We start from the raw sequence: 19,108 nt of genomic DNA, 5'->3' as shown, positions 1-19,108 counted from the left end.
TTAATGAGTAAAATATGTTTTTATTTGTCCTCTCAAAATTTTTGTTTGTCTCTTTAAAAAATTTAATAAGTTTTTAGTTTCTATATTATAAAATTTATGCTTCAGTATGTTTTAAATACCAGCAAATACTTCTTTGTGATTTTAGTGTTTGCAAAATCGGTTACTTTTAGATTATGATAGTGTTCCATTGAGTAACTAAGTAATCAATTTTGGCTAAAAAAAACAAATTGATCAACCTATGCTTCCATGTGTCTAAGAAACACAACTAGTTTGTGACACTACTATAAGGAAGGTGTACGTTTTATTGGTTAAAATGAGGCTTCCATGTTAGTTTTGCGACTGAATCAAACACCAAGAAATGAACCCTCAGATCTGGAGCATTCCTTATTTGTCAACAACAATAGGTTGTGGTCCTAATGTACTCTCAGATCTAAAAACAAAAGGAAAGAGAAATCTCAGATTTGAAATTCGAAAATGAACAATGGAACTCTGATATCGTTTTGGGCTTCAATGTATTTCATTTTGGATCAGGAACCAGGTTAGTTCCACCATTACGATGAAGCTCTGCCCGCCAACCACAAGCTTGATTGTAAAGGGAAAACAAAACCCAAGTGTTTCCTCATAGAAACACAGTCAGTGCAGAAAACTACAAATATATAAATAAAAACTACAAGATTGAACAAAACTTGATAAAGTTAATTAAATTAAAGAAAATAGAGGGTTACGTTGATGAAGATAGTGGAATTAAGAAGAAATGAGCAGGGCTCATATCATGTGTAAATTTTGAAAGCTCCATCACTGTTGGAAAAACTCAATTCAATTTCTGATAATGAGATACCAAACCAAAGCTGCTGAAGCCTTTGGGGCAAAGGATGGCGGCCCCTTGAGCATCAAATTAGGTTTCTCACTCAAGCCTCTCTCTTTGAAATCACAGCCCCCACACCACGAGTAGGGCAGCATCTTTGCCGATGAGGGCTAGTGCACACACTCCTTTGATGTGGGCATCGCCACGTACACCCTCAACACAACCAAGAAAATCCCAGATTTAATGATGGATAACATCTCTTATTTAGATTTCATATTCAAACTAATTGATATTAAGTAAAGTTGTCCAACAAATATATAAGTTACACCCCAAGAATTGGAATAGATGATATGAGACTTTTTAACACCCCTATTTTTCTCCACACCCCTACACTGAAATCCACAAAACCTTCTTCATGGCCGTTTTGGTATAATGTGTGTGAGAAAATCTAAAAAGAGAAAATAAAGGCCTTCTTGTGTGTGAGACAATTTGAGAGAGAAGAGGGGCAGCACAAGATTTAGGCACTGTGTGACAAGGGATTAGGATTTTTATGGAAAAAAGTTGGAAGATACAAAAGTGCCACCATAGTTTTTTAAATTGGTTCTTCTTCGACTGATGTAAAAACAACATCGATAATTGTGTATTTTGTAGTAGTGTGTGAGATTAACTATAGCTATCTAACATTCACAAGCATATCTTCTAGATATATTTGTTTTTTTTTTTTTTTAAATAAGTGACAAGATTTTATACATCTGTGACTGTATTTAAAATAATTTGGTTAGCTCAATAGTTTTAAAATTTTCCTTTTACTTGTTAAATTTTGTTATTGTGATCTACCCCAACATATATATATTTATATAATAAAATACATGAAAATATTAAATTACATAAAGAGATTTTATTTTCTAAGTATAAAAGAATTTATCTGGGTAAAAGGTTCACATCCATGTTAATCATCAAATTAAAAACTTATCAAATAAGGGTATGAAAACATCTTTGTTCCAAGCAACAGAACAATGTAAAATAACATGTTCAAAATATTATGCAAATAATATATAAACTTATGCTCCAATGCCACATCCTATTAGTTATGTTTTAACATTCCCTAACACAAGGTTCTTTAAAGTCATCCATCTAACCATTTGTTTTCACGAACACAAGGTTTGAGATCATCACATGATTCAAACACAAATAACACAGAGAGTGAGTTATCACAGTCCTAAATAGGTAGAGATAAATGAAAACACACACACACACACACAATACATCTCAAGTATAACACAACATCTCACACTCACACAATTCTTTACACGCCATCACATAACAAGTCACAATGATCATTACACAAACATTATGCAACAGATACACTAAAACTCGATTCTATATGAAATGTCGTATTATGTCAGTGAAAAACCTATTCGGGTATCTAAGACTACATGATAAGACGGACCATACACTGGAAGTCATGTCACTCTCACTAGGTGAAATCATAGGGAGACCAGTCAGGGTCACTCTATTTTGCCAAAGCACTCCAACCATATGGGATCAGGATAGGCTTGAAGGAATATTCTAACCGAGTGTATTTACCTCCAAGGCCTAGACTCCGAAGAGTCTATCAAGGCCTCTCCCTTCTGATTCAGGTCCAACCTAAAAGATATTTTAACACGTAGACTCTATCTATGAAATATACAAAACACACAACTCCTCAATTATTCTCAAAATAATTTTAACTGTTGCGCCTCAAAGCGATTAAACTTGCCGGGTTGCCACAATGAATCCCCTCACCATACTTGCCGTGCATTAACTCATCGCTCTTAAAAGGTCTTATAGTTGTGTGATTGTATAGTTCATAGATCATAACTCAATGCACAAAACATCTCAATACACGTGTGATCTTATAATTTAACACATATTCAACTTGTCAGTTATATAAAGTTCATCACACTTCCATAATCCCAAGACAACATGTTATCATGCCTCATGCATCATATACATGTTACACACAGTAGTAATATTAATATGTTATGTTCATACAATTAAATTTCTCAAACAATTTCACATAATCATATCAAAATCAAAAGAATCAAAATCATAGGTTAAAAAATACGAAAAAAACAAGAGCACTTAATTTTATCAACCAATTCACATCAGAGCATGAATTGGCTCGTCAAACATGAGAATCTCGTGATTATAATCATAAATGAAGAATTATAATATAGTAAACATCCCAAAATAAATCCCAATTTGATCCTCTAAGGATTCCTATATGTGTTCATTCTAATCTCAATTGCAATAAATTTATCCCTTACTTCTAAGTGGGTTCACGTGTGTAGTCCAGTAATGATAGCGGCATTTCTAGGGGTTCCCTAAAATTTCTCAAGTTTTCCCTCTGATTTCTCTGCTAGGGTTTTCAAGCGTACGTTAGAGAGAAGGAGAAGGGATTGAAACCTTAATTTTACTATCTCTGTATGAGGGAAATTTCTCTCTCTATAGACATTAGTTCGAAAATCTCAACTGTGGCAATGTGTGAACATGAGTTTCGATGGTGTCCAAATTTCAAGATATCAAACGCTTAAAGAGCCCGGGAGCGTAGTTTTGCTATGACAAGTTTGGATGTATGTGAATAAAAGAGAAGGTTTTGGGAAAGGAAAAAGAGATAACGAATTTGGAAGGAAGAAAGAGCACAAATGCGTATTATAATTGTAAAAATTGAACCAATATGTCTCTATTTATAGCTAAGATATTTTGAGTCTGTTATTTACTCTATTTTTCTTTATTTTCTTATTTTATAAAAATTGAACTCTATTTAACTCATTTTAAATAGATAAATAATCCATTAAAACCTCTTTATTTTCTAAAACATATATTTATTTTATTTATTTTAAAACTTATTATTTTAATTAATAAAATTATTTTCCCATCATTTGTTTAATTACAAAAATACTATTATTTTTTTCTAAAACTCTATTTATTTTTAAATAATTTTTTTTTTTTTTTTTTTAAAAAATTAAGTGTTACAGTTATCTTGATGCAATGCATGAATGTTTCTTTTAGTTCAGGGTCCTCGAAGATACACACCAGAAGAAAAAAATTAACTTTATTTAAGATACGGCATTCATATCCTAAACTAAATGTAAACTAACTTCAAACTTAACATATAAATATTTAAAAATATTCATACATAATTTAATTATAATGAGTAATGATGATTTCGACTTCTGAATTCCCTTTATATTGAAACAAATAAATAAAGTTCACTCACTTTCCCGTCATGGCTTTGTGGTTTGCAGATATCATCTGAAACCGTAAGGGCATGGGTTCGAATTGAACGTGGTATCATAAAACTAAATAAAGCACTCTTGTTAGCTCATACATGTACATTGCTATTACAGTTATGAAATTTCAAAACTTTGAGAGTCCTGCATTACTTGTCATTGCCTTCATTTTGAATATTTTTTTCATTCCTATTCACAGTAAAATTTAGTATGAAAAGGAAATTGGAATATATGAGCTCCCAAAATATTCAGGTATGTCGGAGATCAAATTCACTTTATACCGAAAACTTCAAATTCTTTTGAATATTCAGAAAGATATGAAATCAGCGAGCAAAATAAAAAAGCATCAATTTCTTTAATGTATGGTACAAAAATAAATTCGATGTATGATACATGCCAAATATTACCTTATCAATTCAATAATATTTCAATCAGATTTATAAGCGGCCCACTTTCCAGCAAGAATCATTGAAATTTGGAGCCCTCTACTAAATGCTTCATTGAATAGCAAGCGGGTTTGGCACTCTGACGCATGTGGGACCCATGACAAAATGACTATTGGCAAGAAGATTATTAATCCCATTACATATTCATAAGCTCTGGATAGCTCTTTCACCGAGTCCCATAGTTGAGATCCTTTCAAGCACACCTTGAATGTTTGTGCAATCTTGAATGAGAACGAAAGAAGGAACATTAGTATTTTTGGATGAATGAAGCACTTAAATAGAAAATTGTCTAGATTGGTGTGCAATTAGAATTGTTCCAATCTCAAATCTTCATGCATCTTAACCCAGCGAGGTACATTTTAAGGACAAAATTGTAACAGACTATTGTGCACTAAAGCAGATAAAATATTAGATGATGTGACTTTAACGATGTTTGAGGATTAAGGTTAAAATATTGAGTTCGACTGGGCCCCAAGGCCACCACTCTGATCTCTTGGGGTTTTTTTTTTTCTGGTATACCAAAATGTCCCCTATTGCATAGGAGTCGAGATCAAGAAGAGTTTATAAATAATCTTCTCCCTTAACCCACTGAGGCATGTTTTAAGAACAAAATCATGATAGACCATGAACATCAAAGCAGACAAGACATGAGGTCGGAACAAGAATGTATAACAATATTTATTCAATCTGCCAAGACATGACGTACAATAGAAAGTTTGACAGAAAGAGTAAAAATTGTTCTTAACTTGTGTTTTTCTAGGATGCAGAAGTTCTAACTTACCAGTATAATGGCCCATCCGGAGGGCATGAAGGAGATAATGGCAGCAAGCAAATCTGATATGGTAAGTCCATATACCACAAATAATACAGTCATGACGGCCAAGAAGCCAAGAAAGCGAAGTGCCTTGAGAATACGAAACATGAGGTTAAAGTCGGTCCCAATTCTTTGTCTTTTCAAGGATACCATCTGACTTGCCTATAAGAAATTCTTACAATCAGCAGAAGACAAATGCATTAATATTGCAGAAATGTGAACTAATTTTAACTGTACAATGGCTATAATGGTCTAAAAGTTTCCTTTGTTTAAAATATGCTTGAATGAAAAGAATTTTTTTTTTCTGTTTCTTTCCTAATAAATTATTTTTGTTTTTATTCTTTAATAAAACAAAAGTTTTGTTTTTGATTGTTTTGTTTATTCGTTGATAATTTTTTTCATTCGTGATTTGTTTCTGTGTAAAAGACTAATGACAAATAAAAAAAATTATTCACGAAACAAATATAAAATTCTCTAATTTATCAGGAATTAAAAAAAATATGGAGGATTAAAAATAAAATTATTATTACATTGGAGATTCAATGCAAATTTTTTTTATCAGAAAACAAACACAAAATCTAAATATTATTTAAAGATCAAAAATATATTTTAGTAAAAAAATTTAATCTAGAAGCAAAATTCGAGTTCGTCTTCAGTTTACAATAGTTTTGTATCATGTAATAGATTATGCTTAAATTGAAGCGATAATAGTTTATACTAAGTCACCCCTGAAGCGATAATAGTTTACATACCTTCAATAAAATAAAGATTATTATTAAAGCTGCCCAAGAAAGTCCAAATACCTACATGGAAAAATCAAAGGTGGTAGTTAGATGCTGCCAATAAAACTTGCAACCATTAATAGGATTGGAGAATACAGAAGATGAGTTACTCTACCAGCAAATCTTTGTTATGATGAGTAATATCCATGTGGTAGACAATTCCATATTGGTACACAAAGAAGCGAAATGCAAGAATTATCTCAAGTATTTTCCCCCTGAGATTTGAGTATTTCAGGTGATCATTTTCTTCATCCCACCAAAATTCCCAGCTTTTATGAGGTGAAATACCAATACCACCACGATTTCCCATCCACCGCTTCCAATCTGTCCAATCATCCACTGTTTTTTGCCAATCAAAGCCATAAGGATTAAACAAGAAAGGAGCAAACAGCCAGGAAGTGGCCAAAAACCACATTGAGATTGTGATGAATAAATAAAGATGTGAGCTGCGATATGAGCTCCCATAGACTTCATAAACAATCAATAGTATGAGTATCTCTAGGCCCTTCACAAAATGACTTCGTGAGTATCTTCTGTAGTTATCAGCAAACGTCGCATGGAAGACAACAAATCCACGACCAGTTGGTCTATATTTAGATCCCCCATGTAAGAGTGTTCTTCCATAATAATGAGCTTTTGTTCCAAGCTGGAAAGTAAAGAACACAGAGGCTAGCTGAAGTTGCATGATGATAAAATCACCCAAGGCAGTGCGAAATCCCTTCTCCAAGCCGATTTCCATAACCATGGGCAGCACAAGCAGTAAGCCCAACTGAACAATAGACTGAGTAGCCAAGGCCTCTTCAAGGGTTTTGCTCTGATGTATGTTTCGATTTTGAAGAATTTCTCTCTCAACTCCACTCAAAACCACATATATACGTCCATATAAGAACACATACACGGTCAACACAGTTATCTGAAAAATTCATAACGTCCAAATTAATGTTTCAAAGACTTATATACCCACCATATTTGTCCTTCAAAGATTATGCCACCAATTAAATTAGTTCCTTGAAGATCTAAAATGTCACTATTTGACAATAACAATTTTTTTAATTAAAGGACTAATTAATGTGGTGCATATAACTTTGAAGGACCAAATCGAGGGTTTTCTCAAAACTAAACGAATCATACATATTTATTAAGCATTGTCTACCCTCCTAATTTTATGTACACTGTGCAGTTGAAGCACTGCACCAGAATTGCAAATAGATAGCGCTTCCCCGTTAAGATAGCGTTTTGTACATGATATATAGTGCTTTTATCTAAATTTAGAGCTCTTATTAGGAAGAGTGCTGTATATTATTTTTTAAAAATAAAGATAAAACCTGTGAAATTAGGAAGAGCACTGTATTCTTTATTTAAACAAGCGCTATATTAATGTGCTGCATCAGAAAATACAGCACTTCTTTAAATAAGCGCTATATATATGTGCAATTCTGGCGTAGTGAAGTGAAGTGTCTAGACAACATAGAGAAGTGCTTAAATCCAGTCTTACGAAAACAGCCATTTCATTCAAAATTGCAGATAGATTTCTATCCACATATCTTTCCCATATCCTGTTTCATTTAAAAATAAATTGTGTAGTAGATCTATCTTCAACAGTAATTTAAGATTATCAAAGCTCAGATCACAATAGAATCCATTTACAGGCATATGTTAAATTGATTTCTGTTCATTTTTATTTTATACTTTACTTTAATTAGACAAAGTACATTCTAATAATGTGCTATTCTTAATAGGCTTAAAACTATCAAGATAAGGTCCCCAAAATGAGATTTGATTAATTACCATGCTACTGAAGTAGAAACCAACTGTTGTGAAGTAGAATGACAACATTCTGTAGAAGTCAAATCGTTGTCCAAGTCGATAAACATCACGGCTAAGTGTTTGTTCTCCATTTCCAATGGCATCCTTAGCCTCATAGAGTGATATCTGATTCATGCCCGTATCATGTCCCTTACCTACTTGTATATATTCATGATGTGTGATAAATCCTTGACGCAGAGTTGAGTTGAACCCTATGTACATATATAGAGTAAAAAATTCCCTCACACATAATCAGCAATATAGATTTGAATTGAACTCTATGCATGTTAAGCACAAATGGTAGAAAATTAAAATCCGTCGAATACATTTTCTGTCCAACAATATAGTACCTGCAAATATATCCTGATTTAAGTTTATAACTTTTGATGCTTTGCTTATGCCACCTCTTGTTATGTGGAAGATTCTGTCAAATATATCAGAATGACCATAATGAAACCGAACCCTGCAAATTCAGGAAAATGGATGACTTAACTTTTTATTTTTGGTTATTTTTTTTTTTTTGTTCAGAAATGGATTACTTAACTGAAGTAAAGAAAAATGTTTAGTGCATAGAGAATTGTTGACGAACAGTTGTATGTATTTTTATTTCAAATTTAGATAGCCAAGATTAGGACCATATTATTCTAATTTGATTTGATTTTATTCTCCTTTATTCAAGAAGATTTAGTTTATGAAAAGAAAAAACAAAAAAACTTCGTGCTAAGATCAGGATCAAATTATTTTAAAACTAATTTGATCTTATTCTTTTTTTATTTTTTCCTTATCTTTATATTTATTTGTTATCCAGCCACATGTATGCAGAGATGGCTAGTAGAGATCCCAACCACCATGATACAAAATAAATGTAAAGATAAGGAGAAACTAAAGGGTAATAAAATCAAATCAGATTTGAATAATCTGAACTTGGTCTTAACTACCCTTTAAGTTGGTGCATAGATGTCTAACATGTTCAACTTGCTTATAATTAGGAATTCAAAATTAGGTATGAATACTCCTTTAGCAAATTAACTAGTTGTGAAGTAAGAACAAATGGTATGCAAATTGTAGTGCACCTCTATAAGTCTGTCAATTTCTACGTGCTTGTCTGGTCATGTTGAACAGGTTTATTGGAAATGCTAAATGCAAAATTGCTATCAAAATTCAACTTCATGGGTGAGTCAGGAACTTGTAACTCCAAGAATTCTTTAAAGCCATAAAATTTCACAAACTACTTGTGCAATTGCCTTATATTCAGCCTCTACACTACTTCTACCCACAACATTTTTTTTTGCTTCTCTAGGTAACCAAATATGCTCAAACAAAAGTACAATAGGCAGATGTTGACTTGCAGTCTATAGTGGATCTAACCCAGACAATAAATACCACAATGCCTTGCTATCTAGTTTTTTAAAAAGCAATCCTCTATCTAGAGCACCTTTTAAATACCACAAAGTCCTGTAAAGAAACTCAACATGCTCTTCAGGTGAAATATCCCACTTGAAGAACCACCTTAAGGGTGAAGATTGCCATATCAGACATACAATTGATTGTTGGTTGAAGACTGCATGGCAAGTCTCCCCGCCCTACTAATTTGGCCCAATGATCTCTAAATGATCCAACCCAACTACTGATCAACCTTGGGCCACACTTGCTACTTATGAGGATTTCCTCCATCTTTATAAGAGTCATTAGACCTCTGACACCATTGATTTGGTTGCACATATTGGTAATTGTTTTGCTTGTCTCATAGTCTCCATCTCTAGGCACCTGGATACTTGACTCTTGTGCACTTGACCACGAATATGGTAACCGTTCCCTTTTCTCTTCACTATCTACCTCTTGCTATTTACCAAGTATTACGTCTGCCAACGATTCCCAAACCCAATCTTAAGGGATAGGCACTACACATCCCCTTTCTTACTAATAGTTGAGTATGTTCTATTGTAATTGTTTGTCCCTTTAATTTACTTTTTGTCCATATCCTCACCCAATCCCATGATTTTTTAATAACATTCACTAGAGATATTGTTACCTTCCAATAACCGGTGTTTGCAATAGACGATTAGCATTGGACGTGATTCTCATGGTCTCTATTATCTGTCTGCCCCATCTGAATCTTGTTCTATCACTGCATCTTCAGTTACCACACATGTTTAGTTGGGACATCTTGGTCTTTCAAAATTTCAGAAGTTTATGCCCAGTCTATCCAAGTTATCCACTTTACAATGTAAGTAGGGAAACACACATGTCACTCGTTTCCAGGTCGTGTCAATAAACGAGCTACATTTCATTCCACTTTAGTACTTTATGATGTCTGAGGTCCCTCTAAGGTTGTAACTCCATCTGGTTTTAGGTATTTTGTTACATTATTGATTATTTTACTCATTGTACTTGGTTATGCCTAATGAAACACAGGTTTGAATTATTTTCTCTCTTTAACAAATTTTATAATGAAATAAAAACTTACGGTGCTCACACCCCGTAGTAAAATGCAATTGCTAAACACAAAAATTGGCACCTTCTTGACACTACCCAAATGCTTCTTCTCCACGACAATGTATCCTCATGCTTCAGGGGTGATCCTTTTTAATTGCTTGTTATCTTATCAATCACATGCGAACATTTGTCCTTAATGATCAAGTTTCTCACTTTGTACTTTTTCTTTATGAACCATTGCATCTAATTCCTACCAATGTCTTGGGTTGCACCTACTTTCACAACTTCTCACCTGAACTTGATAAGTTGTTTTCACACTCCATCAAGTTCGCCTTCTTGGGATACCATCAGTCACATAAAACGTATAAGTGTTTCTCCCTTCCTCTTAGTTGTTATCTCATCTCTACAGATGTTTCTTTCTTTGAGTCTATCCCTTACTTTAAGTCTGCTTCTTCTTTCCTTGACATTGAGTCTACTATCACACTTAGGACACCTTCCCTTATACCTTTTCCCTCTATCTCATAGGAAGATCCATCTGAGCATTCTCTGGCAATGCAACCTTTTCAAACATGTCGAGACCTCCAATGCCCTAAGGTGGTACCTGTGACTCTTCTTACTTAAGACAAGGCCATGGTTGACTTTTCCCAAGTGTCAACTCCTTTACCGGAACTAGGCTTATCATTTGACCTCAACCTACCTGTTGCGCTATGGAAAGGTAATCACTCCACGCATAACTCATTTCCTCGTTATGTTACATTAAGTTATCATTGTCTTTCCCCTTTCTTCTTGTCTTTCATAGTTGTCCTCCGTGTTTATTCCTCACTCTCCAAGTCAAGCATTAATTATTTCACCCAGAATGACAAGGAATGATTGATGGAATGTGTGCTCTCCAAAGCAGTGGTACTTAGGATCTGGATCCTCATGCTCCCAAGAAATCCATTGTGGGGTGTTGTTGGAATTACTCCTCGGGCTAGTTTGCCAGTACTGTTATGCAACAATTTGGCATTATATATTCACAATGAAGTCGACCATTCAATTTTATATAGCCATTTGCAACAAGGATGTAAATACCTCATTGTGTATGTAAATGAAAAAGTTATCACATGAAGCAATCATATTTGGATAGTCCAACTAAAGCCATACCTTTTACACTAGTTTGATATTTCTTAGTGATTGAGGTAAATCATTTCAAGGATAGCCTGGTGACTTCTCAAAGGTAAAATGATTTTCACAATTTTGAGGAGCAGACTTGCCTATTGAATTGTAAGCCTGAGGACACTCCTTTAGACCCTAAAGTCAAACTACTACCCAATCAGGGGGATCCGTTATCAAATGCAGGGAGATATTAGAGGTTGGTTGGGAAAGTAAATTACCTCACTATCACTCATCCAAACATTTCTTTTGCAATCAGTGTGGTGAGCCAATTCTTGAACTCTCCTAATGGAGACCTAACTAAGGAGTTTCACTTGGAAGAGAATATATTAGACATATTTTGTATTTGAAATTTTGTTGGGCCTTGTCATTTTTAGGTTATGTTTGAGCCATTAGTAATGGGCCTTGGTAGCCTTTAGGTGTATAGCATAATAGGAAAATTGTTGACCTTGTAATTAGCTTTGACTTATTTTTTAATGAAGCTTTAGCTTTGTGAGAGAGACTCTGTCTTGGTTCTTAGGAACACTCTTGGTTCTTATATTTGAATTTCTTAATTCAAAGCAACGAGCCTTCCTCTCCTTATCAATTTTAGGATGACGGCATTGTTCTATCATTTGTTACCTCAATCCATATTTTTCCCATTTAATTTCCATACTTATTTTCTTGAAAAATAGCTAAAAAAATCATGTGTGAGATGTTGAAACTTGATCCATAGAGGGGTTGCACTACTACAAAATGTAGATTTAACATCGTCAAATTAACATCGGTTTTTAACAAAACTGATGTTAAGCTAAACGCGGTGGTATAATTGTAAATAATGTGTATTCCTTAACATCGATTTCCTGAAAAACCGATGTTAATTTACTGACATCAACATTGGTTATTTAACAACCGATGTTAACATACATTAGTTAACATCGGTTTTTGAAGAACCGATATTAAAGTCTTTTAATGAACATCAGTTCTTTATAAAATCAATGTTAACCTATGATATGTTAACATCGGTTTCTCTTAGAAAACCAATGTTAACTTTAACATTGTTGTGTTAACATCGGTTTTATATTAAAAACCGATGTTAAACTTATATTTTAAAATATCAGAACGCGAGTCCTACTTTGCTCGCACTCTGTTCTTGTCCATTAAGCTTGTTCTTCTTCTTTGTAACTACAATGATCTTGGTCTTCTTCTTCTTCGCGACAGTGATACCTTGCCACCTTACCTAGGTACAGGTTTCACGACTCTTTGTTGTTTTTAACTACAATGGTCTTTGTATTTTTTGTTTGTTTGGGGAAGTCGTGCTCATTGCAACAATGTTTGTTTGTTTGTGTTGCAAGGAGTTGGTTTGTGGAACTCGTGCTCGCTGCAAGGATTTGGTGTGTGGAACTCGTGGTGATTGCTAGGGCTGTTTGGGGTGCTGACTTTGCAAACCATTCGGGGTGGTCACTCGTGCTGGCAAGGTGTCATTTTGAGTGAGGTAATTCAAAATGTTTTGTGTCCTTTGAATGCTTAATGACTAGGTAGCTAGGTGTGTGTTGTAATGCGTATAGCACCATTACAAATGTAACAATATTCTGCTTTTGCTTTTATTGTTGTGCATTCTGAGCTAGGTCATACATATAGTAAAAGAAAGATGAACACTAACAGAAAAAATAGAGGTTTTGATAATTATCCCTTTTTTGAATATCAAAACTAATTAAAAGAAGAAATGAACACTAATTTATTCAGCAACAAAACAAATTGGTTGGAGAAGAGAGGGAATTCATGAACTTAGGATCCACCCACCAAAAGGAAAACAACACACTTCGAATCTCAGGGACCACCCAGCAAGACAAATGGAAATTCCAGTCAGTGCATCATTTTTAGTGCCCTCAATTGAAAACAAAAAAATCCCAAGAATTCACTTTGATAAAAGAATGAAAAGATAGCACAAAAACGGGAACTTTACAATAATTCTGAAAAGATGAACAAAAAATCAGTAGAGGTAACCAATATATGGCCCAAAGGGATGTTGTTAATGAAATAACAAAGCAAAGGCAGATCAAGTTTTCAAATTTCAAGTTTACATGCACAAATCGGATAAAATTGAATTTGTTATAGGATGCTGTGTGTAATTTCTGTGCAATAGGGGTGCCTATATTTGCAACTGGTGTTTCATGAGACTTATTTATGTAAATGTTGAGCCATAAACGCAACAGGCATGCAAGATATTATTCTGGCATGTTATTTGATAGTTGGATTCTTTTGTTGATGTATTAGTTGATTTATTTTTCCTATGTTAGGATTAAAAATAGGTGGTGAGAAGAAGTAGTTGTTGGTATTCAGGTAGCACATTGGCGCTTAAGCATCGGCAGAATTAGAAGCAGCAACAAAGGATTATTGTCTTTATTGGAAGGTGAGAATAATTGTCTCTTTTGCATTATTGAAATTATAGTCTAGCACTTAACATTGTCAATTTTGGTAAAGAAATGCAGCAGAAGAATTTGATACCATATGATTCAGCTCTAGCAACACCTATAATCAGTGACAGCAAATCACTACAACTAGATTTAGCTTAGGCTTTGCTGAATCAGATTTCTGAATGTATATTTCCACATCCTTATAATGCTTTTCTAGCATCATGCGATGTACAATGGTAATGTAATTGTTAAATGCCCATAAAAGTGAAATACGAAAACTACTCAATTCTTATACATGAGGGCCTCTCTTTTCTTAGTTCCTTGACAACGGCAGCAAGCAAGTGCTTGGGGATTGACTCAAGATTACAAAGTGCAATAAGAACAGAAAGTGTGTGATGGTCCAGACATGTATCAAGTATATTGGTTTTCTAGATGCTCCAATTGTTTAACAGCAACCTCAACCTTTGCTTATCCAATCATGAATTAGTTTTCTGGTGCATTGATCCCAACCACTTGGAAGCACCCTTTTACATGGAATTCAAACTTGGTATAGAGTATAGACCCTTTTTTCACATGTAGTGGCTTCTCACATCTTGGTTCTCCCTAATCAACAATTGCATCAAATGATATGGTGGTTTGAAATCATACATAAGATGTATTTTATACAGTTAAATCCTGATACAAAATAGCACGAGCAAGGCTGTATTATATTTGTTCAAAAAGTAAAAACATGGCTGTTGAAAAGAAAAATAGTAAACGATTGCCTTCTATAGCCACCCTTCACTTGCATGGTTATTGAAAAAAAAAGCACAGTATTAACATATACTATATCTACATCTAATTATTTTTATGCTGCTTTGCCCAGTTGACTATATCATCCAATCCCCCAAAGCTCCGTGGAGGTTCCTCAAACTCAGGAAGTTCAGGTTCCGTGGAGGTTCCTCAGGTAATTTATCCACCTCAACAATCATGTTTAATTAATGTTGTTCTATAGAATTTGGAAATACTCAAATTTCTTTTATCTCCTATTTATGCCAATATCACCTTTTAAGGCTTGTTAATCATGATTGGACATGACAACATGCTCATTAGTGAAATTTGTTTGTAGAATGTAATCTTGGGTATTGATATGTGGAGAGGGTTAGTATTTTATTCTTAAATGAGCTACTATCTAATCATGCAGGAGTCCAATTTAGATATGACTTATAGTCTTATGAACTTGAATGAAGAAACCACTACGTATTGATTTTGAGTAAGAACTATAGGACCTACTGGTTTTTCAAACAAGGTCAGCAATACTCAAAAATAAATTGCCAAGTTGGACCCTGTAGTTTTGCAAATGTATCCCAACAATTATAATTAAAAAAGTAGTTCTACTATATAATATGTAGGCAAATTCAAAATTTATTTTTTTACTGTCCAATCCAAATGAACCTTAAGATACTAGACTATTGATACTCACAGAACATTATTTGTAGTTAACATGAAAAATGTAGTTTGTGGTTTTGATGCTTCCTTTTTATTTTATTTATTTAGCCCTAGGTTTTGATGCACATAGAGGGGAAGTTGTAGGGTGTAGCTTTAGCTGTAGGTTAACCTCAACACCACACAAGCCTACCTACCCTACTGAGAATGTCAACAATGCAGCCATAGTGTTCTACCTCTGGTTCAATCCCATGAATCATTTCCATTGATTCAAATATTTCACCACCCAGATCCACCAACCCTCCATCTGCAACCATTCAAAACCCCAACAAATGTTATACCATTTGGCCTAACCCTCTCCTTAAGCATTTCACTAAACAACTCAACTGCTTCAATGCTCTTCCTATGCAAAGCCAATCCTCCAATCATGGAATTATAAGTAGACACATCTTTGACCCTCACCCCATCAAACAATGCTTGTGCCTCATCAATGTCACCACACCTTGAATACATATTGACCATTGTCCAACACACTGTATCCCGAGTTCCCATCTCATTAAACACTTCCCATACAAGTCAACCAACTTGAACACAATGCACCTATCCAAAAACCAACCCAGATTTCAAAAAAGCCCATGAACCTATTTTCCACTTCCCAAAGCAAGTTGAAGCATGCATGCTTTCAACACCGCAGTGACTGCATAGTTATCAGCCAAAACGTCCTTCCAAACCATTTGGCAAAAGAAGTTGATGGTATCAGTGTAAGAGCCAAATGACAATTAAGATGCACACCTAAGATTGCAGTCAATATTATCCCCTGCAAGACAGCTACCTCAAATACTGATAAAATCCATCTAGATAGTTGCTTCTAGACTGCTACCCTTGATTTAAGATTTTCTGCAGCATACACCAACAATGTTGTTGATCCCATGATAAAATCAAACACTGGCACACAACTCCAGCTTCAATTTGTTTGAATCTGAGTAGCTATAATTAGGTAACCAAAAAAAGGAAGTCCAAGTCCAACCAAATGTAGCTACTCCAAGTCCAGCGTAGTTGTCTATAATCTAGGATAGTGATATCAACATATATATAATGCAGGATAGCTATCTATAATGATGTACAAGCTTTGTTAAACCAAAAGTAATAGCCATGAACAACTACCCCCCTATATATATATATATGCATTATTATCTATATCTTAATATGCACAAAGGCATTAGCGTATCCTCACCCTAAAACTTTAAGGACTGAAAATCATGACAAATACATTACCTTAAGCAAGTTGCTCAGAAACTACATAACTTTGAGTAGCTTGCAGCAAGTCCATTGGTGTTACTTCATGATATACCTACTTACCAATTAAATATTTAAATTATAGGCACTATTTACCTAGTTCTTTGCATCGCGATCACCACATTCGTTCCTGGACACTATATTGATCATCATCACACGTACGAAAGTTTGCAATCAATTTTGATGCTTAATTTTGTTATGGTTGTTTTTGTATGTTGTTGTATGTCATTAATGTACTTTGCTTTAGATATATACAACTTTTTTTCATAATGAGCGAACCTTAGATTCCCGTTTGAGACTGAATGCAATGATTCTTTTGGACAGTTTGCATTAATCATTATATTCAATCTTGAATTGTCGGTTTGGATAGTTTGGGGAGACTGATATTTTTATGGTAGATTCATGCGTTAAGGTTAACATTATTTTGTTGAATTTGATGAAATTTTGGTACACTGCATTTCTAGTTGTTCTCTAAGTGCATACTTGATTATCAGGAAATTAATTTCACCAATTTCATGTCGTATACTTGGAGACCAATGCGAAATGCTGCCGAAATTTTGTCAAATTTAACAAAATAGAATTAACCCTGACGTACGAAGCTACTATAAAAAATGGTTTTCCTAAATGGGATAAGGCCACACCTATAATAAAAAAGTGAAATTTTCAAGCATCGAATAACTTTGTGACTATCACGGAGTTATTACTTAGATGGATCGAAGTTGGCTGAATGAAAGTCGCATGAGCCCAGAATATGAGGACGACGTCGAGCAGTTCTTGTAATTTGCTTCATAAAGAAGTCGATCGAATGAAGATGGAAAATATTATTGTCCTTGCATTAATTGTTTGAACGGAAGATGACAAATACTAGACGACATACAGGAGCATCTATTGTGTAATGGGATAAAGAAGAATCACACGATGTGGATATGCCATGGTGAATTGACAGACATGCAGAGTGGGTCCCAATCTGAACCGTTTGATGTAGAAATGGGAGATCGCTTGGAGGATATGATTCGTGACCTTGGACAAGAGTCTTTTCAGCAAGCACATGCCCCTATGTATGAAGGATTGCAAAGTGATTCAAAGAAGCCTTTATATACGGGGTGCAAGAATTCCTTGACGTTGTTGTTGGCGGTGTTAAGTTTGGTTAATGTCAAGGCCAGATATGGGTGGAATGACAAAAGCTTTAATTCACTGCTTCAAGTAGTGCATGATCTGCTTCCATAGGAAAACACGTTGCCTGAAAGTTACTATCAGGCCAAGAAGATACTGTGTTCGATGGGTATGGAGTATCAGAAGATTCATGCTTGCCTCAATGATTGTATAGTGTACAAGCGTGAATTCGAAGAAATGTCCAAATGCCCTAGGTGTGGGGCATTACGTTACAAAGTGAAGGATGATGAGGACTGCAATTCTAATGAAAACTCAAAGAATGTTGTGGTATCTTCCCATTATTCCAAGGTTTAAGCATCTTTTTGCTAATAGAGACGACGCAAAAGACCTTACCTAGCATGCAAATGGGAGAAACTCTGATGGAATGGTCCGTCATCCGGCTGATTGCTCCTAGTGGAAGAAGATTGATGGTTTGTATCTAGATTTCACCAAAGAGGCAAAAAATCTTAGGCTTGAACTAGCCATTGATGGAATGAATCCATATGGCAATTTAAGCACTCAACACAGTTCATGGCCAGTTATACTTGTAATTTACAACTTGCCCCCTTGGTTGTGCATGAAGCAAAAATACATGATGTTGTCTATGATGATAGCGAGCCCAAGACAGCCAGGAAATGACATTGATGTTTATCTAAGTCCGTTGATTGAAGACCTGACAAAGTTATGGGACGAGGGAGTTTTAGTGTCTGATGGGTTTCGCAAGGAGACTTTTTAAATGCGTGCAATGCTTTTTTGTACCATTAATGACTTTCCAGCATATGGGAATCTGAGCGGTTACAGTGTTAAGGATCATCATGCATGCCACATCTGTGAAGAAAACATAAGCTACATACAACTGAAACATGATAGAAAAATAGTGTACACTAGGCATCACCATTTTCTAAAACCTCATCACCCCCACAGGGATTGAAAATAACATTTAATGAAGGTCGAGAGCACGAAACTGCACTGGTATCGTTGACTGGTGAGCAGGTATTCCAGTGGATTCAACACCTGAACACTGTTTTTGAAAAGACCCAAAAGAAGGAAAAATATAAGACTTGCATATGGAAGAAGAGGTCCATTTTCTTTGATCTTCCGTACTGGTCTGAATATCCGTCAAGATCTAGCTGACATAGGTATATGAAAGATGTAGTAAGGATGAAGGAACATTAGGTGATGTGGGCTAAGGCCCCCTGACTTTTATTTTTTTGTACATATGATAATTATATATATATATATATATATATATATATATATATATATATATATATATAACTAATTATTTGTACTTTAGTGCCAAAAAATAATAATTAGGTGTAT

General features: G+C 34.6%; 1 protein-coding gene across 2 annotated transcripts in view; it reads right to left on the bottom strand.

Moving 5' to 3' along the window:
* Positions 1–4,405: 4,405 nt before the first annotated feature.
* The window catches only part of LOC114396601 (callose synthase 7-like), an 83,294-nt gene continuing 68,591 nt past the window's right edge, over positions 4,406–19,108 (bottom strand). For both annotated transcript variants that reach the window (XM_028358666.1, XM_028358667.1), the window contains 6 exons: positions 8,279–8,391; positions 7,911–8,140; positions 6,238–7,035; positions 6,093–6,143; positions 5,308–5,502; positions 4,406–4,747 (listed from right to left, as the gene is read on the bottom strand). In XM_028358666.1, the coding sequence (XP_028214467.1) occupies positions 4,508–4,747; positions 5,308–5,502; positions 6,093–6,143; positions 6,238–7,035; positions 7,911–8,140; positions 8,279–8,391 (1,627 nt within the window). In that variant the 3' untranslated portion in view covers positions 4,406–4,507. The remainder of the gene's footprint in view (positions 4,748–5,307; positions 5,503–6,092; positions 6,144–6,237; positions 7,036–7,910; positions 8,141–8,278; positions 8,392–19,108) is intronic.

The sequence above is a fragment of the Glycine soja genome, chromosome 18, assembly GCF_004193775.1.
Source record: "Glycine soja cultivar W05 chromosome 18, ASM419377v2, whole genome shotgun sequence".
Classification (NCBI taxonomy): domain Eukaryota; kingdom Viridiplantae; phylum Streptophyta; class Magnoliopsida; order Fabales; family Fabaceae; genus Glycine; species Glycine soja.
Note: the sequence above shows the minus strand (reverse complement) of the source record. Positions and strands in the feature narration are given on the sequence as shown.